Raw genomic sequence first — 26,499 nt, forward strand, 5'->3', positions numbered from 1 at the left:
AAGAGTCAGACACACTTTCACTTTCACTTTCATTGGTTGGCCCATTTCTCAGTACCTATTCTCCTAAACTGGTACAACATTCGGGTAAGGAACTGACTGTTGTGCCTTATAGATGCCATCCTTCTGTTTTGCATTCAGGATCATGTTACTTTTCTATTTCCTAGATATGCGTCCTAGACTATGTGGACTAGAGCAGTTTCTCCTCCTTTTATGGTCCCAGAGCTGTCTGGCAGGGAAAAATGCTGGAAATAGTATATGATTTGTCCTTTTTACATTTTATTTTCAGGACTTACTTATGTTTTGATCATAAAAACCACATTTGGACTATAATTGAAAATGGGTCATGCAGGTATTATATGCTGTTTTTTGTTTTTTTTTTTACCGATTTACATATTAGGCCTTTCATTTTTCAAAAACAAAATGCATATCAAAGAGAAGAGTGCTTGAAATTCTACTTGATTGAAGTCAGTGTTAAATTACAATTTCTAATTTCATTTAACAGTTTGTACGCCACACAAAAATAAAATGACCCCATTTATTCTTTTAATTTCATTGCAAATGTGGATTCCTTTCCTAGGAACACATTATATTTTCTGTCTCATTGTTTGAAAACAAAGAATGGGCAAACTCTGTGAAGCCATCATATGTGGTCTGGGTTCCAGATGTGGATGCTGTTTTATTCATGTTAAAAGAATTGGAATTTAGATACTCTCCCAACAGAAACTAAATTGTTTGAACAAAAATATCAAGTAAGTGGTGCAGTTTTTCTCTTTGCCCTATGCTTGATAATAGCTAAACATGTTTTATTATTCTATGTGGAATTTGTTTTATGAAACTATCTCTAAATAGTTCCTCTGAAGTTTTCACTTTTTATTGCTTCAATGTAGGCTATGTTAGAAAATTTTTAAATGAACTATAATGAAGTATACTTGCTAAGTATGACATTTAACAGACTATGGACAGATAATAAGAAGCCTTGACACTGAAATTTATAAATGCTCCAAATTAGAAGGTGTTCTCTGAAGCAAATGATGGTTCCAACATTTTACAGTCTTTATTTATACTTTAGAAGTCTTAAATCTCAGGTCTAGGCAAAATTCATTCATTCTTCATTTATTATTCATTTGAAAAATATTTAATTAGCATGTATTATATTGATCGGGCTCTGGGATAGAAGCTGAGAGTATAAAAGTCAGTGAGGTACAGTGTCTACCCTCAAGGAGTCCATAGTCTGGCATTGAAGACACACTTAACAATAGATTGCTACAATCCTGTGAAGGTAAATATTGTGCACAATGATTAAACCAAAGAGGGAAGATGAAGCCACTATTTTGGATTAGAGAAGATTGGGGGAGAGTCATGAGTGGGGAAGTGCAATTTGCCAAGTAAACTACAGAGGGAAGGACATTCCAGGCTGAAGGAGCAGAATGTGCAAAAGTATTAAAGTATGAAATAGTATGGTGTATATATGAAGCTGTATAGTATGCCATGATTAGATTTACATGGATTTTTCGAAAAATTATGTGAAAAGCTGGTCGAAAAATTTCTCTTAGGAAGAAACTACAAGGTTTTGTTTTTGTTTTGTTTAATCCCTTGTTAATTGTTTGAGGGAGGAGTCCTGGGAGTTGGCTGTGCCAAACTTTTACTTCTGGGAGGGATGGAAAGAGGAAAGTGGGAAGATAAGACAAAAATAAGAAGGAAAGTGGATACTTAAATTTCCAGGGAATTTGTAGTATCATGAAAATGTAAATCCTCCTTCGTCTCCTTTAAAAGTAAGCCAAACTCAAGAATGCTTTCCAGGAAAGGTTCTGTTTTATTTTGCCAAAACTTAGAAGGGACTGAATTTTGTAATCAGTTAAAATGCAAAGGAAAGCAAATAAGTGGTAGCCTGGAGAAGTCACCAGCATTGCAGGTTATATGAGAATACCTTAGGAATTCATAGGTATCCTGGGGAGCACTTTTCTCTTAGACAGGCCATGGAATTGAGGGACCAGGAGACCCTAGTGGAAAATTGGCTTATATTATAGCTCTGATGGCTTCTCAGGTGACTCAGTGGTAAAGAATCTACCTGCCAATGCAGGAGATGAGGGTTTGATCCCTGGATCAGGAAGATCCCCTGGAGTAGGAAATGGCAACCCACTGCTGTATTATTTTTAATTTTAATTTTAATTGGAGGATAATTATTCTATAATATTTTAATGGTTTCTGCCATACATCAACATGAATCAGTCATAGGTATTCATATGCCCCCTCCTCCCCCAAACTGCCTTCCCACCTCTCTCCCCATCCCCCAACTCTAGTATTCTTGCCTGGGAAATCCCATGGACAGAGAAGCCTGGAGGGCTACAGTCCATGGGGTTGCAGAGTCAGACTTGACTGCATGACTAAACATGCATAGCTCTGGCATCATGTCTATAGGATGGAGTGTCAAGACTTAAGATTCAAAAGGAAGCAGGCACCACATCATGAGGGCCTTGAGCATTATTCTGGAATATAGATATTATCCTATGCAACACTATTAAACAAAACTCCCTCTTCAGGGAATAAATGACAGTAATGCAAAAAGGAATGAGGATGTGTTTCAAAAGAGGTATGGAGACCACAGAGCAGGGAGTGATTTATTTTAATTGGAAGGAGGTGGTGTCAGTCTTTCGTGGAGGAAGAAGAATTTGAATTAAGCCTTAAAGGCTGGGTAAGATTTTGACAAGTAAAGTAATAGGAACAGTGTTTCAGACCGAGAAAGCAGCATGAACAAAGGCTTCATTTGGAAAGTGTGAGCAGTTCAGTCTGGGGTTCCTGGGAGTAGTGGGAGGGAATACTGCACACTGCCAGGAAGACTTGCGTGTACACCAGATAGCTGGAGCAGACAAAGCCTTTGAAAACTAGTCTTTTCTCCCCCTGTTTTACATCTGGAGTTGTTTAGCTGATGTAGATACACATCAGCAGTGAGCTAGTTACCAAATGCTGAAACAGTGTGTGCTTGTGTGTACTTAGTATATGACTGAGTCATACCACTCCAGGCTTAGAATATCACTGACGTAAACAGAAAACATACCTCCCCCAACTCTTTATTTTGAAAATATTCAAATCTATAGACAAGCTCAAAAAATGGTATAATGAACACTTACATATCCTTTATATTTATGTAAGAATATAGTTTTGTATGTGTATATGTTGTTGTTGTTCAGTCATTAGGTCCTGTCTGACTCTTTGCGACCCCATGGACTGTAGCCTGCCAGGCTCCTCTGTCCATGGGGTTTTCCAGGCAAGAATACTGAAGTGGGTTGCCATTTCCTTCTTCAGTCTATCTTCCTGACCCAGGGATCAAACTCGTGTATCTTGCACCTCCTGCATTAACAAGCAGATTCTTTACCACTGAATTACCAGGGAAGATATATATATATATATATGTATTTTTAAAAATTCATATGTGTAGTGTGAACCATTTGAAAATAAGTCTCTGATATCATGATGCTTTACCTCTAAATATTCTATATGCATCTTCCTAGGACATTTCTCTATGTAGCTATATAGTCTTATGTATATATAATATGATACCTAAGATTATCAGTAGTACTATACTATATAATATAGAGTCAGTATTCAGATTTTCTTTTTATCCAATCCCCAGAGTTCATGCATTGCATTTGGTTGTCATGTCTCTTTAGCCTTTCTTTTTTTTTCTTTAAATTTTACCTTTCAAGATCCCAGGCCAGCCATTATATAAAATATCCTACATTCTGGATTTTTCTGATTGTTCCTTACGATTGGATTCTAGGTAAACATTTTCTGCAAAACTGTTACCTAGGTGCTGTTTCATTTGAACTGTATTTTTCCTATTTACTTAATAAATAATCCATGATGTGATCCTTTGAGACCACATGAGTTCCCTGTTTCTCAACATCCTTTCAGTCAATGATTTGAGCATTAATTGATGATCCTTGCCTAAATCAGTTATTTTGTTGAGAGTTGCAAAAATATAGAGTTTTCTGATTCTGTCTTTCCTTCTGAATGTAGAATCTGGTATTCACTTAAACCTTTTTTTCCATTATTCTTTCTCTTACTCCCTGCTGAATAATTTGGGAAGTACTTTGAATAAAAGATTATTTTAGACATAACAATTAACTGTCCCACTTAATTTTTTGTATCAGTTATTAACAACCTTTTTTATTGAGATATAATTAACATATAACATTTATATTACTTTCAGGTATACAACAGAGTGATTCAATATTTGTATATCTTGTGAACTGATCATCATAATAAGTCTCTTTAAAATCTGTCACCATATATAGTTCCAATTTTTTTCTTGTCATGAGAACTTCTAAGATCTACTATCTTAGCAATTTTCAGATATACAATGCATTGTTATTAACTGTAATCACCATGCTGTATTATTATATCCCATGACTTATTTATTTATTTACTTATTTAATATTTAAATATATTTATTTACTTATTTATTTTATAACTATAACTTATTTATTTTATAACTACCTTAACCACAACCTTAACCCCACCTCTGCCAATTATCAATCTGTTTTCTGCATCTGTGATGTTTTTTAAGATTCCACATATAATTGAGATCATGTGGTATTTATCTTTCTTGGTCTGACATTTCACTTGGCATCATACCCTAAAGATCCATCCATGTTGTCAGAAATGGCAAGATTTCCTTCTTTTTTATGGCTAAATACACACACACACACATATATAGACCACATTTTCTTTATCCAGTCATCCATCAATGGACACAGGTTGCTCCCCCATTTTGGCTATTGTAAATAATGCTGCAATGAACGGGGGGTACATATATCCTTCTAAATTACTGTTTTCATTTCCTTTGGATAAATACCCACAAGTAGAATTGCTACATCATATGATAGTTCTTTTCTTAATTTTTTAAGGATCCTCCGTACTGTTTTCCATAGTGGCTACTCCAATTTACATTCCCACCAACAGTGCACAAACAGCCCATTTTCTCCACATTTTCACCAACACTTGTTATTTCTTATCTTTTTGATCATGTTTATGTTAACAGGCAAACAATGTTTTAATTTTCCCACATTCCTGTTAAGTGTGTTTACAGAATGGAGTTGCTCTTTTACTTGTGTAATTATGTTGTTTGTTGGCAAAGATGACACATTGAAGAAAATAAAAAACAACAGTATTTTGCCCCATTATAAGACTATAAACATTTGGTCATAATTTAAAAAGAACCAAGTTTTATATATGAAATTGAACTGTATGAAACCTTGTTAATCAGTTTCACAATCTGAAAGATTTAGTCTTTACAACTTGGATGTGGCTTTTTTTTCTGAAAGATGGTGCTTTCAGAAAAAATCTAAGCGTTATAGAATACTAACATTAGAATAAAATATAATGAAATTTATCTGATAGCCACATTGCCACAAACCACCCTTGTTTATGCTATGTTTCAGTTTGGGAACGGTCAACAGTTTAATAAGGCACACCAGAAGAGTAAATAAGCATAGATAAATTTTATAATCTGTTCTGCTTTGAGTAAAGAAAGTCTCTAGGGAAAAAACTATATAAAATTAAATAAGATTGCATAGTTTGTCCAACTTTTAATTCATTTTTTCTTGAATATTCTTTATAAGTATAGCTGGTAGACTTTCAAGATTAAAACACTGTTACAAGCCTCTCTTCCATAGTTATGAGATAAGCCTTTATAAAGGTATGGTAAAAATATGAACATATGACAAATGATTAATAACTACATTATTACAAGGAGCTCATACAAGTTGGCAGAAATACTGAGACCCCCAATATATAAGTGACTAAAGAATATAAACATAAAATTTACATAAGAAAAAAGACAATCACAATGATAAATCTAGGGGGAAATTATATTGATAGAATTTTTTTAAATGCAATATCAAATAGCAATAAAGTTATAATGTATATCTATTTTTTGTTGAAATTAAAACAGCCAATACTGGTGAATGAGTATAAGGCCAGCCTACTTATATTTTTAGTTGATGGCAATAAAAATTACTACAACTTACTGGGAAAGCAAGTGACCAAAACAACAAGAAAATATCCTGTTCAAAGAAGAGAAGATTTGAGGGGGAGAAAGGTTAGTAAAAACTTTGGGGCAGCTTTCTTGTCTTATTCCTGTTTCTACACTGAAGCCTAGAATTACTGCCTTAAATATAGTAGGGACTAGATAATTAAGTACCAAAAGAAGGAGGAAAAAAGAATGAGTGAATAAGTAAATAAAATGTCTCAATATGAAAAGTAATTTAGAATAACTTGGGGGAAAAAAGCCAATACATGGGTGCATTATTAAATTCTTGTCTATATCAACAAAGAACTATATAAAGTATTAACACCATGCATATTCCCTTTATGAGACCCATAACAGTTCTGGGGAGTTTACCGTCTGTTCCAAATAAACTAAACAGCACAAAAACACCAATATTCAAGCAAAATATTAAACTTTGTATGTTAACATATACAAGTATGTATGTATATGAACAATTTTGTTTAACGGAAATTAATATATCCTTCTCTGTATCCATGTTACTTGGTCCATCTGTGAAGTTCAACCTTGCTTTCTGAAACATCAATTCCCTTAGCTCTCATGACATCACTCTGAACTCTTTCCTTATCTACTGCTCTGGATGTTTATTTTCAGCTTCCTTTGTGGGTTTATCTTCCAAATCCACCCAGTAAGTATGCGAGTTCCCTGGAGCTTTGAAATTGACCTCTCTTCTTCTGTCTCTCATCCATAACTTCAGGCACCTTAGCCTTCTCTACAGCTAGCCCAGATCTCTCTTCTGAGCTCCAGAGTTTTAAAATTAGACACCTGAACGTGCCATAAGCACCTGAAACTTAGCACTGTTACTTTCAAAGGACTAGTATTCAAACTGGAAACCAGTGTTTAATGGGTTCTTCCTACTGTTTCTTCTGGTTTAAGCAAGAAGTCTGGTTAAAGTTGAATAACTCGTGGTAGACTTTTCTTCTACTTAATTAAGTACATTGTTCCTTTCTCTGCATTTTACAACTTTTATGACTCTCTCTTTGTTTTGGTCTTTTTTTCTTAATTGAATATAGTTAATTTATAATGTGTTAGTTTCAAATGTACAGCAATGTGAATTTGTAGTCTTTTTTAGATTCATTCCATTATAGGTTTTCAAGATATTGAGTATAGTTCCCTCTGCTATACAGTAGGTACTGTAGTTTACCTATTTTATATATACTAGTGTGTATATGTTAATCCCAAACTCCTAGTTTATCACCCCTCTACCCTGCTATCCCTTTTGGTAACCATAGTTTGTTTTCGTGTATGACTCTCTCTATAGCGCCTAGATTTCTCTACCTGGGAAATCTATAAATATAATCCATACAATTTAGGATATTTAATATCTGATTACAGGATGTTGGAAAACACATCCTAAGAAATAAGATGGAATGTGGTACACAAGAGTCTAGAATGACTGACAATTTTGATATTATTATTGGAGGTGTGAAAAGTGAAGTCGCTCAATTATGTCCAACTCTTTGCGACCCCATGGACTGTAGCCTACCAGACTCCTCTGTCCATGGGATTTTCCAGGCAAGAGTGCTGGAGTGGGTTGCCATTTCCTTCTCCAGGGGATCTTCCTAACCCAGGGATCGAACCTGGGTCTCCTGCATTGTAGGCAGACACTTTACCATCTGAGCCACCAGGGAAGTCCATTGCAGGTGTAGATCTACCATTGGAGGTGTAGATCATGATAAGTCTGAAAAGAACAAAAGGTCCCTAACAGCAAACATAGGAAGCCTCCTTTCTTGTTGCTTTTTTGAGGATAAAATGGGATATAAGTTATTGTGATAGAGGGGATAGAGTTAGACGGTATTGTTGAAAATCTTTTGTGTAAATTTTCTGTTTCAGTAATGCTTATATTGTAATATACCTAATGCCTGTGATAACTTGGTAAACGTGCTGAGAAACAAAACAGACAAAAGTGAAGATTCTGAAGTCAAATGAATCTCTTGTCTTCTATCTGTCAACCAGGACAAAAAAGAGCTCTTAGTCTGGAGAGAAGTGTCCTGGTACTGGATTGAAACATGTTGAAAGAGAATTCAGCATCTTGCGTCCAAGTCTTAATCCTTCTCTTGTTTCTTTTCCTGGTAATGGCACTGCTATGTCCACAACTGATCAAATAAAAACCTGGATTTTATCTGCGTTTACTCCTTGCCCCACTGCTCTGCATATCCAATTGATCAACCACCAAGCCCTACCTACACTACCTCTAAATATCTCTTATACATGCCTCTTCTGCCACCATGGTTGGAACCTCACTATTTAAGCTGTCATCGCAAAAGCTCATCCTTCTTAAATAGATCTTCCTACTGTTATGTCTCTGTACACAAATCTGTTTGAGTCCTACTCTGAGTTTTGCATTGACTCCCTTTGTATATATATAGCACATAGTCTGAATCGCTTTGCAAGGCACCTATGGCCATACTCATTCTACCCTCTACCTTTTTCTCCAGCCTCATCTCCTGCCACATCCTCTGTCTCAAGCCATGCTCTGACAATACAAAGGCACTTGTGGATCCCCAACACACAACCCTCTCTCATGTCTCCATGCCTGCCTCCCTGCTTCTTCCTTCACTAGAATGCTCTTCTTTTCTTCAACTTACAAACACCTACTAAAGCTCTTAGCTGCACCTCAAAAGCTGAAGAGCATCTCCTGACTCCACCACAGAGACAACAGAGACAGAAGCACTCACCTTCCAACTCATTCTTGCTGCCAAGATGCAATGCAGTGCATATAACTCCATAACAGTAAATAGATCTCATTATGTCATAGGTCTGATAAATTATTGCTATATACTTAGGTTGGAGAAGGCAATGGCAACCCACTCCAGTATCCTTGCCTGGAAAATCCCATGGATGGAGGAGCCTGGTAGGCTGCAGTCCATGGGGTTGCTAAGAGTCAGACACGACTGAGTGACTTCACTTTCACTTTTCACATTCATGCTTTGGAGAGGGAAATGGCAACCCACTCCAGTGTTCGTGCCTGGAGAATCCCAGGGATGGCGGAGCCTGGTGGGCTGCCATCTATGGGGTCACACAGAGTCGGACACGACTGAAGCGACTTAGCAGCAGCTGCAGCGTATACTTAGGTTAAGCAGTTTACAAGTCTTCACAACACTATGAGGAAAGTAATATTATAACTACTGTATTAAAGAGAAGGTAATGGAGGCACAGAGAAGTTAAGTAACTTGCTTGAGCTCTCATAGTGTAGTGACAGCAGTGAGGATGTAAAGCCACACTCTGAATTCCTGCTTTTAGTAATTTTTAGCCATGTAATACTGTTACTCGGTGGTGTTCTTTTGCCACTAGGCTATACCTTGAGGACTGTGTCTATAACTTTAGTACTCCTAGACTCTTTCATAGGCTTTGATACACAGCTGACAATGAATAAGTATCTGTGAGTGAATGAGTAGTCTATTTATAAAATTATCTATTTTGATGAACCAGATTTTCTCCTATCTTGCTAGTATACTCTCATAATTCTTGAGTGTAATCTATTTCCCTTTGTAATTGTGCGGCTTCCCTGGTGGCTCAGATGGTAAAGAATATGCCTGCATTGAGGAGACCTGAGGTCAATCCCTGGGTTGGAAAGATCCCCTGGAGAAGGGAATGGCAACCCACTCCAATATTCTTGCCTGGAAAATCCTATCAACAGAGGAGCCTGGCAGGCTACAGTCCATGGGGTTGCAAAGAGTCAGACACAACTGAGTGACTAACAGTTTTGTAATTGTGTGAATCATTGTTTACATTTATTATGTTTCTTTCTGAAGCAGTTACTGTATTCAGGATTGCTTACACATTCTTTTAGGAATAAAGAACAAAAACTTTTATCTGAAAATACGTTTTATCTTGATTAACACATCATCTTTCTAAAATCACTGGTAACACTATCTTGTACAATGTCCATGAAAATATATCTTTAACCTCACAAGTGATCTTCCCTTTTACACTCTGGTTAGCAATTACAATTTTGTAAAAATAATTTACCTTTTCTTTTTAATTATTTTTATTTCTATTTACTTGATTATTAATATGGATATTGTAACCATACTTTTTAAAATGTGCCAACCTTTCCAACCTAATTTACCAACCTACAAATCTAAAGGAAAGCAGGCTTTGGTCAATACACAGAAATAGGTCCTCTATATGTCTGTGGAGGGAAAGAAAATAAGCATCTCTGTTTCCTGGAAATAGAGTAAGTCACCGTGGGTCTACTTGCCTCCAACCTGGTGGAGGTTGAGAGGAAAGTTATATCAACCAAAGATTCTCCTGGAGGGAAGTTACAAGCTCAAGTTGGTCACTTCTTTTTTTGCAATGATATTAGTAGGCATTTTTCTGGAAACAGGAGAAAATTGACTGGAAGCTCTATGAGGAAAACCACTATTGCTAGTGATGGGACCAGCAGATTCATATAAGGCCACTGGGTGTGAAGAGGGGCCTGGAATGGACTAAGGAGAGGTCCAGTTCAATAGGAAAAAGTTCAATTGGGCAAACTTATGTGCTTTTTTTTTTTTTTTTGATCCAAGGCAAATCCATTTATCTCTGAGTTATTCTGCTTTCTTTTAACTCCCATTCTTTCTGTTTCTTAAATCTCAAGTGATTTCCTGTGCTTAGGAGTTGTGGTGCACTAAACCTCAGCCTTTATTTGTGTTTGTGTTCCATACAGATGGGTGGTTTCTTGAAAGCATATCATCAGGTTAAGACGTGTAGCTGTAAGCATTCCCACTCCAGCTCAGATCATAGCTGAGAAGATGTGGCATTTTGAAAAATCTTGTGTTTGGTTTAGAGGAAGAAAATAATACCAGATCCATTCATTCCCTTACTCACTACTCACTGATCAAATATTTTACACAACTTTTATGCATTAAAAGTTGCTGGGCATGCTGGGCATCCCAAAGATGGGACAATCCAGCTTCTACCCTGAAGAGTCTTACAATGTTGTAAGGAGGCAGGCATGGAAAAAAATATTAAAATACATTGAGTGACTCAAAAATATATTGAACTGATTGCTTTTTTGGAGACATTATAAAGTACAGTGGAAACACAAGGTAGGGAGATCCTAAGCTTTGCCTGGGAATTGCCCAGGAATTCCAGGGGAGCTTCACACAGCCGAAACTTGAGGGATGAACAAGAAGTTAGCAGGTAGACAAAAAGAAAGGGTGTTTCAGACAGAGAGAATAACTCACGGAAGTGAGAAGAAAAGAAGAGCAAGACCTGTCTGAGGAGCTGTAGGAAAGTCAGTTCTGTGTCTCTGGAGCTAAAAATGAAGGTGGAAGCTATTTGGAAGTGAGGCTGCATAGGTGGGCAGGAACCACCTTAGGAAGTCTTGGTCCCCTATACTATATTGTTTAGATTTTATACTGAAAGCAATGTAGATCTCCTGACAATATACGAGCAAAGAAGTGAAAGACTCAGATTTGCATGCTGGAAGACCACACTGCAGCAGAGTGAAGAATGGATTGAGGACAGTGATGCTTAAGAAAAAAGAGGTTAGTAAGAAGAATGATGCTTGAACTATGGCAGTGACAGCAGGGATGGAGAGGAGGCAGGGGAACAGAATTGAGAGATGTTTAGACTACACTAATTATTGTTAAAGATCTCATACTGGCTTCTTTCTATTCTTACATATTACTTAGTCATAGAGATTTTATTTTTTTGCTAGATCTGAAATGATCTTATAATATATACAGTCAAAATTAATATGGAAAACATGCCAATATTCAATACAGTTCAGTTCAGTTCAGTCACACAGTCATGTCCAACTCTTTGCTTCCCCATGGACTGCAGCACAGCAAGCTTCTCGATCACCATTTTCCCGGAGCTTGCTCAAATTCATGTTCGTCAAGTCGGTGATGCCATCCAACCATCTCATCTTCTGTTGTCCCCTTCTCATCCTGCCTTCAGTCTTTTCCAGCATCAGGGTCTTTTCCAATGAGTCAGCTTTTTGCATCAGGCAACTGAAGTATGGAGCTTCAGCTTCAGCATCAGTCCTTCCAATGAATATTCAGGACTGATTTCCTTTATGATTGACTGGTTTGATCTCCTTGCAGTCCGAGGGATTCTCAAGAGTCTTCTTCAGCACCACAGTTCAAAAGCATCAATTTTTCTGTGCTCAGCTTTTCTTTATAATCCAACTCTCACATCCATACATGAATACTGGAAAAACCATAGCTGTGACTAGATGGACCTTTGTCGGCAAAGATGTCTCTGCTTTTTAATATGCTGTCTAGGTTAGTCACAGCTTTTTTCCAAGGAGCAAGTGTCTTTTTAATTTCATGGCTGCAATCACCATCTGCAGTGATTTTGGAGCCAAAGAAAATAAAGTCTGTCACTGTTTCCATTGTTTCCCCATCTATTTTCCATGAAGTGATGGGGCCAGATGCCATGATCTTCGTTTTTTGAATGGTGAGTTTTAAGCCGACTTTTTCACTCTCCTCTTTCACCTTCATCAAGAGGCTCTTTATTTCCTCTTCACTTTCTGCAGAGTGGTGACATCTGCACATCTGAGGTTGGTGATATTTCTCTCGGCAATCTTGATTCCAGCTTGTGCTTCATTCAGCCTGGCATTTTGCCTGATGTACTTACTCTACATACAAGTTAAATAAGCAAGGTGACAATATACAGCCTTGACATATTCCTTTCCAATTTGGAACCAGTCCATTGTTCCATGTCCAGTTCTAACTATTGCTCCTTGACCTGTATATAGATTTCTCAGGAGGTAGTCTGATATTCCCATCTCTTGAAGAATTTTCCACACTTTGTTGTGATCTACATAGTCAAAGGCTTTAGCATAGTCAATGAAGAAGAAGTAGATGTTTTTCTGGAATTCTCTTGCTTTTTCTATGATCCAACAGATGTTGGCAATTTGATCTTTGATTCCTCTGCCTCTTCTAAATCCAGCGTTAACCTCTGGAAGTTCATGGGTTCACTTACTATTATTGAAGCCTAGCTTGGGGACTTCTGAGCATTACTTTGCTAGCATGTGAGATGAGTGCAATTGTGTGGTCATTTGAACATTCTTTGGCACTGCCTTTCTTTGGGATTGGAATTAAAATTGACCTTTTCTAGTCCTGTGGTCACTGCTGAGTTTTCTGAATTTGCTGGCATACTGAGTGCAGCACTTTCACACCATCACCTTTTAGGTTTTGAAATAGTTAAGATGGAATTCCATCACCTCCACTTACTTTGTTCATAGTGATGCTTCTTAAGACCCACTTGACTTTGCACTCCAGGATGTCTGGCTCTAGGTGAGTGATCACACCATCATGATTATCTGGGTTTTTAAGATCTTTTTTGTATAGTTCTTCTGTGTATTATTGTCACCTCTTCTTAATATCTTCCTCTTCTGTTAGGTCCATACCTATCCTTTATTGTGCTCATCTTTTCATGAAATGTTCCCTTGGTGTATCTAATTTTCTTGAAGAGATCTCTAGTCTTTCCCATTCTGTTGTTTTCCTCTACTTCATTGCATTGTTCACTTAGGAAGGCTTTCTTATCTCTCCTTGCTATTCTTTGGAACTCTGGATTTAGATGGATGTATCTTTTCTTTTCTCCTTTGCCTTTTGCTTCTCTTCTTTTCATAGATGTTTGTAAGGCCTCCTTAGGCAACCATTTTGCCTTTTTGCATTTGTTTTTCTTTGAGATAGTTTTGATCACCGCCTCTGTTCAATGTTATGAATCCCCATCCGTAGTTCTTCAGGCATTCTGTCTATCAAATCTAATCCCTTGAATCTATTTGTCACTTCCACTGTGTAATCATAAGGGATTTGATTTAGGTCATACCTGAATGGTCTAGTGGTTTTCCCTACTTTCTTCAATTTAAGTCTAAATTTGGCAATGAAGTGTTCATGATCTGTGCCACAGTCAGCTCCTGGTCTTGTTTTTGCTGACTTCTCCATCTTTGGCTGCAAAGAATATAATCAATCTGATTTTGGTATTGACCATTGATGATGTCCATGTGTAGAGTCTTCTCTTGTGTTGTTGGAAGAGAGTGTTTGCTGTGACCAGTGTGTTCTCTTGGGAAAATCTGTTAGCCTTTGCCTTGCTTCATTTTGTTCACCAAGGCCAAACTTGCCTGTTACCCCAGGTATCTCTTGACTTCCTACTTTTGCATTCCAGTCCCCTATGATGAAAAGGACATGTTTCTTTTGGTGTTAGTTCTAGAAGGTCTTGTAGGTCATCATAGGACTGTTCAGCTTCTTCAGCAATAGTGGTTGGGGAATAGACTTGGATTACTGTGATGTTGAATGGTTTGCCTTGGAAACAAACAGAGACCATTCTGTTGTTTTTGAGATTGCACCCAAGTACTGCATTTAAGACTCATGTTGACTATGTGGGCTATTCCGTTTCTTCTAAGGGATTCTTTCCCACTGTAGTAGATATAATGGTCATCTGAAATAAATTCGCCCATTCCAGCCCATTTTAGTTCACTGATTCCTAAAATGTCATTGGTCACTCTTGCCATCTCCTGTTTGACCATTTCTAATTTACCTTGATACATGGACCTAACATTCCAGGTTTGTATGCAATGTTGTTCTTTACAGCTTCAGGCTTTACTTCCATCACCAGTCACATCCACAACTGGGTGTTGTTTTCTTTCTGGTTCAGCCTCTTCATTCTTTCTGGAGCTATTTCTCTGCACTTCTCCAGTAGCATATTGGGCACCTACTGACTTGGGGAGTTCATCTTTCAGTGTCATATCTTTTTGCCTTTTCATACTGTTCATGGGATTCTCAAGGCAAGAATGCTGAAGTGGTTTGCCATTCTGTTCTCCACTGGGCCTTGTTTTGTCAGATTCTCCACCATGACCTGTCTATCTTGGGTGGCCCCACATGGCATGGCTTGTAGTTTCATTGAGTTAGAGAAGGTTGTGATCCATGTGATCAGTTTGGTTAATATTTAATTAGGGTTACTTAATTAATTTATTTTTTTACAGTTCAATTTGAAAATAATTTGGTTGCTACCAGCAATTTAAGAGCCTTTATTGCTGTGAGGCCTTCTAAAAGCCTAATATCCCTTTTGGAGACTATGCTGTAATGTGGCACAGATGAGATATGGTATACTAGGAGCTAAATAATGCTAACTTGTTTAGAAAGACATGTAGAGAAGTTAATCTCACCATGTGATTTATGTTTTCTTAAAAAAAAAAAAGAATGCGTCAATAAAATAAAGCCTATTGATATTGCCTTGAAATGACCTATGTTGAGAGCGTGATTATTTGGTCATTATGGATAGCATGACTAATGTTTATTATAAATAAAATTACATCCAAAATATCTTAAAAGACACTATTAGCTTATGTTAGGAAGTTGCAGCTATTGTCAGAAACATCTGTGATTTCTTGCTCAGCATCTACCCACCCAGGCACAAGTATGGAAGGAGGAGTATTCAAAGCTGAAAGTACAGTATGTGTAAATATCCCAAGGTAGGAAACAATTTGGCTTGTTTCAGGAGCTAAAAAGTGGCAGTGGGGCTGGAAGAAAGGGAATTAGAGGAGCAGAGACATGAATGATAATGGAGGAGTCAGCAGTGATCTGTTTAATTAATGGTAAATGTCTTTAAAACTTTGGTCTTTCTCTGATTTTATTTCTATTTTATTAGACATTGCTGCATTATCCTCTCAACATTCCACACATGACTGCACTCTTCTGGTTATCTTAGAAACCTTTTTCATCTTCTATCTTTAGTATACTCCGTGGATTCATCTTCTTTCTACTCTTTAATACTGGTTTTCTTGTGTTCCTCCCAGGTACACATTTCTCCTTACTCCCTACACTCTCTCAGGATCTTTGCCACATACAAACCTCCATGCTGATGACTCCTAAAAATCTGAGTCTTCCTTCAGGATCTCTCCCCCAAGTCTTTGGCCTGAATATCCTACATACTCTAACTCATTCTAATAAAACCAAAACCACCTTTCCCTCAAAACCTATTACTTTTCCTGCATTACCTAACTTTCTTTGAGGTAGGACCTCCATCTACCCAAAATCAGATTTGGAATCATTCTTATCCTCTTGACCTCTAGGCCCTTATCTTCCCCATCTAGTCAGTCACCAAATTCTTTCAGTTTTACCTCCTAAGTAGTCTTGACAGTGTTCTTTCCACACTACTACTCTGACCTAGTTAAAAAATTCATCTCTTTAACTCTGAAATAACTCCCACTGCTTTCCCCTCCAATCTGTCCCCCAGAGAATTTGTTGTTGTTCAGTTGCTAAGTTGTATCCGACTCATTGTGACCTCATGGACTGCAGTATGCCAGGCTTCCTTGTCCTTCACTCTCTCCCAGAGTTTGCTCAAACTCATGTCCATTGTATCAGTAATGCCATCCAACCATCCCATCCTCTGTTATTCCTTCTCCTCCTGCCCTCAGTTTTTCCCAGCATCAGGGTCTTTTCCAAAGAGTTGGCTCTTTGCATCAGGTGGCCAAAGTATTAGAGCTTTTCAGCTTTAGCATCAGTCCTTCCAATGAATATTCAGGGTTGATTTCCTTTCATATTTATTGGTTTGATCTCCTTGCAGTCCAAGGGACTGTCAAGAGTCTTCTCCAGCACCACAGTTCAAAAGCATTCATTCTTCAGCATTAATTCTTCTCTGTGGTACAACTCTGACATCCATACATGACTACTGGAAAAACTATACAACTTTGACTATATGGACCTTTGTCAACAAAGTGATGTCTCTGCTTTTTAATATGCTGTCTATGTTTGTCATAGTTTTTCTTCCAAGGAGCAAGCGTCTTTTAATTTCATGGCTGCAGTCACCATCTGCAATGGTTTTGGAGCCCAAGCAAACAGAATAACCCAGATAATCTAAAATGGGAGACTGACCATGACTGTGATTCCCCTTCTAGGTGCTACTTCATCATCCATTGATTCAAGTCCAGACTCCTTGGCATAGTGTGACATTCCGGTGGTAACCTCGCCTTTTCACAGTATATTCTAGCAGTACTAAGCTGCATAAAGTTCCCTGAATAAGCAAGCATAGGCATGCTTTCGTGTTAGACTGGCTGAGTTAATAGATCCCTTTCTCTGCATCCTCTATCACTCCATCTGCCATACCATATTTAAATGAGTCACATTTACTCTGCCAAATTGGGCTGCAGGGAACAAATCTTACTCATATTTGGTATTGTAGGGCTCAGAGTTAGTTCCTTCAGTGAATATTTATCAAGCATCTCCTACCCTCAGGATTCTGGGAAAACAGCAGTGAACAAAATTAAGTCTCAGCCTCATGGGTGTTATGTTCTCGTGAAGGGATGCCAGGAGATGGCCTACACAATGGACACTTAGGGTGAACATTTTTCTAGTGCTCATGGTGAAAAATTTTGAAAATCAGGCAAATGAAAGAGTCTTCTTAAACCACTGTCTAAGCATATGTCTGAAACATAGCTCTGACTCATTTTTCCTTTAAACAAGTATGGGTGGTGACTAAGACAACCTAAGTAACAGATTTAACTGCCCTAACTAGGGATCCTGTGGTCTTCAGTAAATGATAATTCTCCTAACTAGCAGAAAACCTGTTCCCATATACTGGAAATATAACCTTATATTCAAACAATCCTCTGGGGCAATAGGGAATTAATAACATCTTGCTGAATTAGACATTAAGAAAAAGCTATCGAAAATTAAAGGTTTTTAAAGATACCATAAAATATCATCACACTAGTAATCTATTTCCTTCACTTACAAACCCTATTCTCTTTATATTGGAAGATGAAAATTAATATCCTTCTTCTTTCTGTAAAATATGCTTATTAGATAACTTCCTAAACAACTTTTATTCTTGGATGATGTAATAGATTAGTCACTATTTTTCCCAAAAGGAATGAATGAAGACGGTAAAATTATTAAAAGGAATGTATAAAGTTTGAAGTAACTGTTCTCTTCCTTGCTGTCCCCATTTAAATTAGTTCTCTCAGTTAAATATATTGCTTGATTTCTAAATATCTATAGTTTTTTCTTTGCTGATTAACTTCCTCATGAGCATCCATGATTTTCCAGACATAAAATCCCATTACCCATGCAACCTTAAAGAGTTCGTCTACCTTCAGACTAGTAAATTTCACTGATTTCCCTGCTTATTTCTAGAGCTCTTCTACATCTCTGTAAAGCTGTCTTTCAGGTGACTCAAACTAAGCATGCCTATTTCCCCAGCCTGTAGCAATCCTTCTCCTCCCACTGTGGAAAGGGCACAGCTCAGTAAGGGATACCACCGTTTATACAGCCCCTCAAGCCAAAAATCTGGTATCATCCTTGATTTTCTCCTTCTCTTCCTTACCTCCATATTCATTCTGTCTCTAGTTCCCATTGATTCTTTCTCCAAATGTCTCTCAAATCTGCTGTGCCAGCCTTACTACCGTCTCCCTGGTTCTAGCCCTGATACAGACCCTCATAATTTTTCACCTGGATTACTGCTTTGTAATCAGTCACTGACCATTTATGCTTAGTCGCTCAGGCATGTCTGACTCTTTGTGACCCCGCTGGACTATAGCCTGCCAAGCTTCCTTCTCCAGGGGATCTTCCTGGCCCAGGGATTGAACCCAGGTCTCTGGCATTACAGGTGGATTCTTTACTGCCTGAGGCACTAGAGACGCCCTAGTGCATTATTCCCATGTCTATCCAGCAGATAATGATCTTTTCAAAATTTCATTTTTAATATTTTATGGCCTAATTAACAATACTGAATGTCCTTCTATTGCCAACAAGGCAGAGGACGAATTCCTCACTGTGGCTTCTGGGCCCCTCATGACCTGGCCCCTGCCTACCTGTCAAACATCATCTCTTACCACTCTCCTCACAATCAAGCTATATCCAAATGCACAGATGTCCTTAATGCCACCATACTTTCAACCTCTTTATCTTTGTGCAAGCTGTTTCTGTGATTTACCACATACTCCTTCTCCTTCTCTTGTAAAAGAAGGTCTTCTCTGACTGATTCAGGTTAAGTTTCCCTTCTGTTTGTTTCCCGCACCCATCTCGTTTTATAACCTTTGTTCCACACCTGTCTTCCACTAGAATATAAGGGCTAGGAGGAGGGGCTGGGTCTGTTTGGTTCATTCCAGTACTCTTAGCACTGAGCACAGTGTAGTCAGAATAAATATTTGTTAACTAAATGTATAGTATGATTCAAACTGAAAACTCAACTATTGAAAAGAATCATGAGTGAGCATAATTATTAGAAAACATAATCTATTTTTTCCCAAAGGTATAAGTGGTCACATTTGACCTCTGGTAATATCTGTAACATTCCAGAGCTTAAATCCTAAGTGTTAAATCTATAGTCATATTTGCATTTCATCAGACCTACAGTCCAGGCTGGTGTTAGCTGCCCAGTTTGACATCTGGGCTGACTCATTTTAATTTGACTGTTTGAAGTTAGCTTCCAGAGCTGTCGGAGCTTATGTTGTCAGTCATTCCCCTTCTAGGTCAGAATTTAACTGACTTGAAGGAAGAAAACAATAGCCTTCAGAAGACTAATTTTTCCATCTTTTAGCAGAAAACAACTAACTTTCTTCTCCACAGGTGTTCTTTCAGATTGGTTTTTTGTTTTTTTTTTTTAACAAGAAAATAAAAACAGTGAATGGGACTTGAGGCTATATCCCTAAATTTTATACTTATCCTCAGTTGATAAAAATTTTAATATATGATCTTTGAAAATAAAAACTGAGTTTTTCGCAAATGCTAAAAACTAGGATAGAGCATCTAAACCTCCTTTCGTTAATTCAACAAATGTTCACCAGATACTTCAGGCTTGTGAGGAGTGCTGTGGTGGAATTATATTTTGATATAATTTATAATGTGCTTTGATCCGTCTCATTACCCTGTGATCCTTCAGACAACAGCTGGACCTTCTGCTTGTGTGTCAGGGAAGGGTTTTTACAGAACAGCAGAGTAGAAAAACATCCTGGACTTGTAAGCTTAAAATTCTAAACCCTGAAAGACTTGGAGCATGACATTTTTAAAAACCATGTAATCAGTTGGAACACGTCTTCCACCCCCAGATTAGATAAAGAATCTATGCCAAGAGAAAAGACAGGGAGCAAAGAAGAGAAGAGGGGAGAGGAGAAGAGAAGGGGAAGGGGAGGGGAAGGGAGACAGCAGCTCAGGAAGGAGGGGAGCTTAGAGGAAGTAGAGGGGAAGGGAGAGCCAGAGGGAAGCAAAAGGATAAGGTGCTGGGATACAGGGCCAACTTCCAGACCTCCCTGAACTCTATCTCCTGATAGGTTGGGAATATAAGAGTACATGAGAACTCATCCTATCTTTCCCTGGTATGCTTGTGAAAAGCAACAAGGGATCAGAATTTCCCTATGCTCATCATTGTACCAGCTAAAATCTAATGAGGAAAATAAAAACAACTCTTGTTTAAAACTGAGGAAGTATAATCGTGAAAGAAAATTGACTAATAGGTATTAGATACCTCAGGAGCCTAATGGAATAAGGACAAAATCCTGAAATTAGCAGTAGCAGGAAGCCAGTACGACACCTATGCTGGAAGGACAATGGAAAGAGGTGGTGTTTCTGGCAGCCCAAAGTCCAAGGTCATGTGGGAAACTGGAACCACAACAATCCTGACTAAAGGGAATAGATCACAAAAGAAATGCAGCTGAAATAATAATGCAGGGAAAGGTGGACAAGAACCCTGGCCCTCCCTGCTCCCAACCCTGCTGTTGTTCACAGATACCTTACAAGCACCAAACCCAGCTGGAATCTAACTGACATAAGTCAGCCACTCTGTAGGAGAGTAACAAGGGTGAGGCATGGGTCTGAGGACAAATACACCCAGATGTAAAAGTGGGAAAATGTCTGCAGGGGATATCTGGGACTGTGGACCTAAGAAGGCCTCATAGAGTCCCCACACCTCAGGATGACCTGGAGGGGCCCAGAACAAGGCACATACGACAAAGGAGCCCCAAAACTTGAGGGGACCTTGGAGCTGGGACAGGGAATATACATCTGGGATTTCCCTGGAAGGAAACCAAAGACCAGATGGGCCATCAGACACTTCAGGGGATTCCACCTTGGACAAAAGACAGCATTGAGGAGACCAGGCTTGATTTCACTATAATGAGTTGACTACATATAACTATCCTGACCTCCCCATGTCATTCTGCATTTAGACAACACTCCAACACTCCTTAGTTGGTAAAGAAACTGCCTGCAATGCCGGAGACCCAGGTTTGATTCCTGGGTTGGGAAGATCCCCTGGAGAAGGAAATGACAAATCACTCCGATATTCTTGCCTGGAGAATCCCATGGACAGAGAGGAGCCTGGTAGGCTACAGTCCATGGGGTCACAAGAGTCAGACATGACTTAGCAACTAAACTGCCACCACCACCAACACTCCAAGTAAGAGGAGAGGAGACCAGCTAGCAGAATGGAGGCCAAATCTAAATTCACTCTTAGATAAAAAAGAGAAAGAACCGTACCAATAAACAGACACAGTTCTTTATTTAAAAGAGCCTACTGAATGTGTGGGGAAAGATGGACGTATAACACAGGTATCAGTAATGTGGTGAGAAAGAGGTCATGGTAAAGGATACACTGAGGCTGCAGATGTACACAGAGAAATTGCTGTGTTTGCCTGTATGGTAGGACTTCTCAGAGAAGGCCTCAGAGACAGTGGTATTTGTTGAGATTGAGGGATGACTAGGGATTTAGCAAGCAGATGGAGGGGAGATCCTAGCCTCTGTTGTCTTCTTCTGGCCCTCCTAATGCTCTGATTTCAAGAGAAGCCAGCATATTTATTATCTAACTGCAGTCCATTAAAGTCTCTCAGAAACATGACAAATCTCTGGATTTATCTTCATTTTGAATGAAGCAGTGTTGGAATGATAGGATGGGTGTGACCTGTGTTTCAACTCTAATGAGTAGCTACAGCAGCTTGCAGGAAATTAGTTTCTTAAAAATATATCCCTTTATAGATTTGAAGAGGCCATTTTTATTCCCCCCTTTTTTTTTCATTTTTTTAAAACTTTTATTGTTTATTAAGGAGGCCATTTTTAGATTTCAGTTTTGAACTAAAGACTTGGATCTAAAGGCACTAAGGTAATCTTTTGGAATGTGTAATCCACAAAGAAAATATATTTAAGCCATCTAAAATATATCTTCACAATGAGCAAATGTCCATAGTTGAAACAAATTTCAGATCTAACAGTCTGATCTGTCAGGACTTTCCTGCAAATATTGTATTTTGCCATTTTTTGAAATAGAAACAAAACCATTGATTTACAAATAACCTCAACCATCACTATTTCAGAAAAAGTTTTCCCAAACTTACCCTTTATAATCAAATAATTTAAGAAACAAATAGTTGTTGTTCTCTCCATTGTTTACAAAATGGAAAATGATTGTGTTACAGAAAACAATAGAAGTCATTTTCTTTTACCTCATTAGAGATGTCTGTTCCAGAGAGATCAACTGATACCAAAGAAAAGATGTTTGCAATAAATTCAACTCCTAGATCAGTCAGATGTTCACAATTTCGTAAACTCAAGTAGTTTAGATTATAGCACCTGAAAGAAAGTAGCATGAAAAAGTACTTTAAACTTTTCATCACCCTGTCAAATAGCAATTTCTTTGCATAAAAACTATCTGGGGAAAGCAAATGCTATTGAAACAAGGATTTTATTTTTCTCATCATAATGTCAATGTTAATAGTAAGCTTAAAAGTGGAAATAATTGACATTATGCAGCTAAGTGAAATACTTTTTCTGTGATTTCATTTCATCTTGCAATTTCTGATAAGAAAAAAATATCACATGCATGCAAAAAAACTCATATAAATACCAAGATGAATAACCACTAAAAGGACAAAGTTAAATCTCTCACTTTTCCTTACACATTTACCACAAGAATTGGACTTCACCCTGTGGTGTACACAAGACTTTTGACAAGTAAAGAGGCTCAAGAATAAATTCACCCACTAGAATATCCCTTGGGATACACTGGAGTAAAGATTTACATAGAGACAATGTTCTTGAAAAGGACAGATAAGTCACCCAGGTATAGCTATTTATAACTTCTTGAGTGATTCCATCTCAAACTTTCTCCAAGGTGAAATTAGTAATAAACAGAGATAGGAAAATATTAATTCAATCTATGACTCCAATATCTTACTTGGTTTAACTGAATATTGGACCAGCTTCTAGGCATCCCTGATGTTTTCCAAATGGCTTCAAAAGTCTATCTCTGATCTCTCATATCAAGAGATATACAACTACTAATATTATATATAATATTATTGTTTTATCATACCGTTCTGATAGTTTTGCAATGGAGGCATCACCCAGGTGGGTACAGTTACTTAAGTTTAATTCTCTTATCTTTGTGCTTGCAGGACCGTCAAGAAATTGCTTTAGTCCCATATCGCCAATTCTGTAGGAAAGAATAAGGAAAGTTCTACATGTGATTTTATGTGTAAATATGTACAGTACTATTAAAATAAGAGCTACTACACCCAGTACATTCCAAAATAGCAAGGTAATATCTATATCTGGTATTTTGTCCACGTTTGTAAACCAAATTTTGTTATTTGGCTTTTACCTTAATAGAAAATATATAAATGATAGTAATAGAAGTATGATAGTAATAGAAGTATTACTAAAAATGCTATTCCTGTTCATTTGTTCATTTAATTGGTGGCATGACTATTAATAAAACAGATGGCCTGCAAGGTTTCTTCCCTGAAGTTAAAATGTGATCATGTTACATAGTGCCTATTGCAATCTCCTGCTAAAGAAAAAGACCAAAACTTAGGATAGGGAGAACCAATACTTACAATCAAACTACTATCAAAATCTTAGAGGAATTTCCACTATGTACAGGTCAGTTTAGCTGGACTAGAAAAAACCCAGTAAGTTACGTATAGATCCTTTCTGAAGCAGACAAAACCCGATGCTGTGAGAAGACCTTGACCTCAGCCTTCCCACACTGTCGTTAATCAGAGAAACCTGTGTCAGTGCCACCCCTCCCATAAGTCCTGATTTATAAATGATTCTCTGAATTATAGTCAACAAAAAACACACTTTTAATAAAATGACAAGAAGAAGAAAATTCTGAAGTAGTATTAGGCAAATTAAATAAAATTGACACAGGGAAGGCAATTCAGTAAAATACTATGCTAGTAAAAATATTAAACAAGACTAACAGGGTAGTTTTATATTGATTAGAATTAACCTCCAAAGAAGAGAATATGGATGGGTGTGGAATTTGGAGATCATATTCTTCTCTGCCATGAAATTATGTACAGTGAAATGGTGTAATAATGTGGCAATTTAAAATATGTTGTGTGATCTAGCAATTTATAAATATATGTATTATATGTTAAAAAAAATCTTACTATCCATAGAAATTAACACAACATTGTAAATCAACTATACGTCAATAAAATAAATTTTTTAAAAATCAGATTGGTCTTGGATTTCTTCCCTGCAAGAGAAATACCAAACATATAAATATAACAGTATAAAGAATATTAATAAAATATCAATTTTAAATGTATTTTCTGTTACAGAGGGAAAATCCAAGGCCAGTCTGATTTTTTTTCTGGTATTTGATTTTTTTTTAACATTTTAAATCAATTTATTTGCTTTGGAACATTTATAGGCAATTCTGGGCTTCCTGGGTAGCTCAGCTGGTAAAGAATCCTCCTGCAATGCAGGAGACCCTGGTTTGATTCCAGGATCAGGAAGATCCCCTGGAGGAGGGCTTGGCAACACACTCCAGTATTCTTGCCTGGAGAATCCCCATGGACAAAGGACCCTGACGGGCTACAGTCCATAAGGTCACAAAGAGTCGAACATGACTCAGTGACTAAGCACACACACAGAGCCAAAGTCATGTTTATGGTCATTGTAAATCAAATCTTACTCTAAATTTTGGTTGCCTTTGAATATGGATTACAAATTTTTGAATATTAAGTATATTCATAAGCCGAATTGTAAAAAACTAAGTCATCCTACAATCTTTTAAAAAATTACCTTTTAACCAAATAATTCTTAAAAATACTACTATGAAGACAAAAATCCAAGTCATGACTTTTTATGCAACATATAGTGTTAGTCGCTTAGTCATGTCTGGCTTTTTGCAAAACCATGGACTGCAGCCTGCCAGGCTCCTCTGTCCATGAAATTCTCCAGGCAAGAATACTGGAGTGGGTAGCCATTCCCTTCTTTAGGGGATCTTCTAGACCCATGGATCAAACCCGGGTCTCCTGCATTACAGGCAGATTCTTAACCGTCTAAACTAGCAGGGAAGCCCCTTTATGCAAACATAATATAGCATGAATACAAATTGAAGGAAAAATAATTAGGAATTCAAAAAGAACATAATTAAAGTACAATTTTGTATTAGACTTGGCTTTTGACAAACAAAAATGGGACATAAAAATTAATATAATTAATGTAATTTAAGTTTCATGGACTATTAAAGTATATTCAACATGATAAACAACTTAACCATCAACCTTCCCATCAGCCTTACCCCTAAATAAAGACTCCAAAAGACAGAGGTCACATGCTTGTACCATGATGTTATAAAACTAAAAGTTAGTAACAAAATTATAATTAGATATAAACTACTTACATATCTGAATACATTTTTAATAAATAATTCTTGGGCAAAGAAAGAGAAACTCAAGTAAGCATTATAAAACGATATATCTTTCCAAAATTTATGTATTTAACATAATCTCAATTAATATCTCAATAGGATTTTTTTCTGAAATGTGACAAAATTATTCCAACATTCATTTGGAACAATAAACTAGCAAAAATATCTAATAACTTAAAAGAAGACAACTCATGAAGAGAGTTTCAGTCTGTTAGATGTTAGAATATATTTTGCTGTTGTTCAGTCACCCAGTCCTGTCTGACGCTTTGCAATGCCATGGACTGCAGCATGACAGGCTTCCCCGTCCCTCACCATCTCTCAGAGTTTGCCCAAGTTCATGTTCATTGCATCAGTGATGCCATCCAGCCGTATCATCCTCTGATGCCCGCTTCTCTTTCTGCCTTCAATCTTTCCCAGCATCAGGGACTTTTCCAATGAGTCATCTGTTCACATCAGGTGACCACAGTACTGGAGCTTCAGCTTCGGCATCAGTCCTTCCAGTTAATATTCAGGGTTGATCTCCCTTAAGGTTGACTGGTTTGCTCTCCTTGCTGTTCAAGGGACTTTCAGGAGTCTTCCCAGTACCACAATTCAAAGGCATCAATTCTTTGGCGTTCTGCCTTCTTTATGGTCCAGCTCTCCCAACCATATGTGACCACTAGGAAGACCATAGCCTTGACTATATGGACCTTTGTCAGCATAGTAATGTCTCTGCTTTTCAACACACTGTCTAGGTTTGTCATCACTTTCCTGGCAAGAAGCAATTGTCTTCTGATTTCATGGACTTCCCCGGTGGCTCAGATGGTAAAGAATTTATTAAGCTATAATAATAATGATAA

The 26,499-nt window shown here is 37.6% G+C and overlaps 1 protein-coding gene and 1 non-coding gene across 2 annotated transcripts in view; both read right to left on the reverse strand.

The window, feature by feature from the left end:
- Positions 1-26,499, reverse strand: part of FBXL13 (F-box and leucine rich repeat protein 13) — a 215,503-nt gene that overhangs the window by 37,151 nt on the left and 151,853 nt on the right. The window contains exons 16-17 of the mRNA XM_065938466.1: positions 23,306-23,425; positions 22,437-22,563 (exon numbers count right to left, since the gene is read on the reverse strand). Of these exons, the coding sequence (XP_065794538.1) occupies positions 22,437-22,563; positions 23,306-23,425 (247 nt within the window). The remainder of the gene's footprint in view (positions 1-22,436; positions 22,564-23,305; positions 23,426-26,499) is intronic.
- On the reverse strand, positions 7,626-7,698 carry TRNAC-ACA (transfer RNA cysteine (anticodon ACA)). Its single transcript has one exon. It is a non-coding gene; the product is annotated as a tRNA-Cys (tRNA).

This window comes from Muntiacus reevesi, chromosome 6 (assembly GCF_963930625.1).
Source record: "Muntiacus reevesi chromosome 6, mMunRee1.1, whole genome shotgun sequence".
NCBI lineage: Eukaryota > Metazoa > Chordata > Mammalia > Artiodactyla > Cervidae > Muntiacus > Muntiacus reevesi.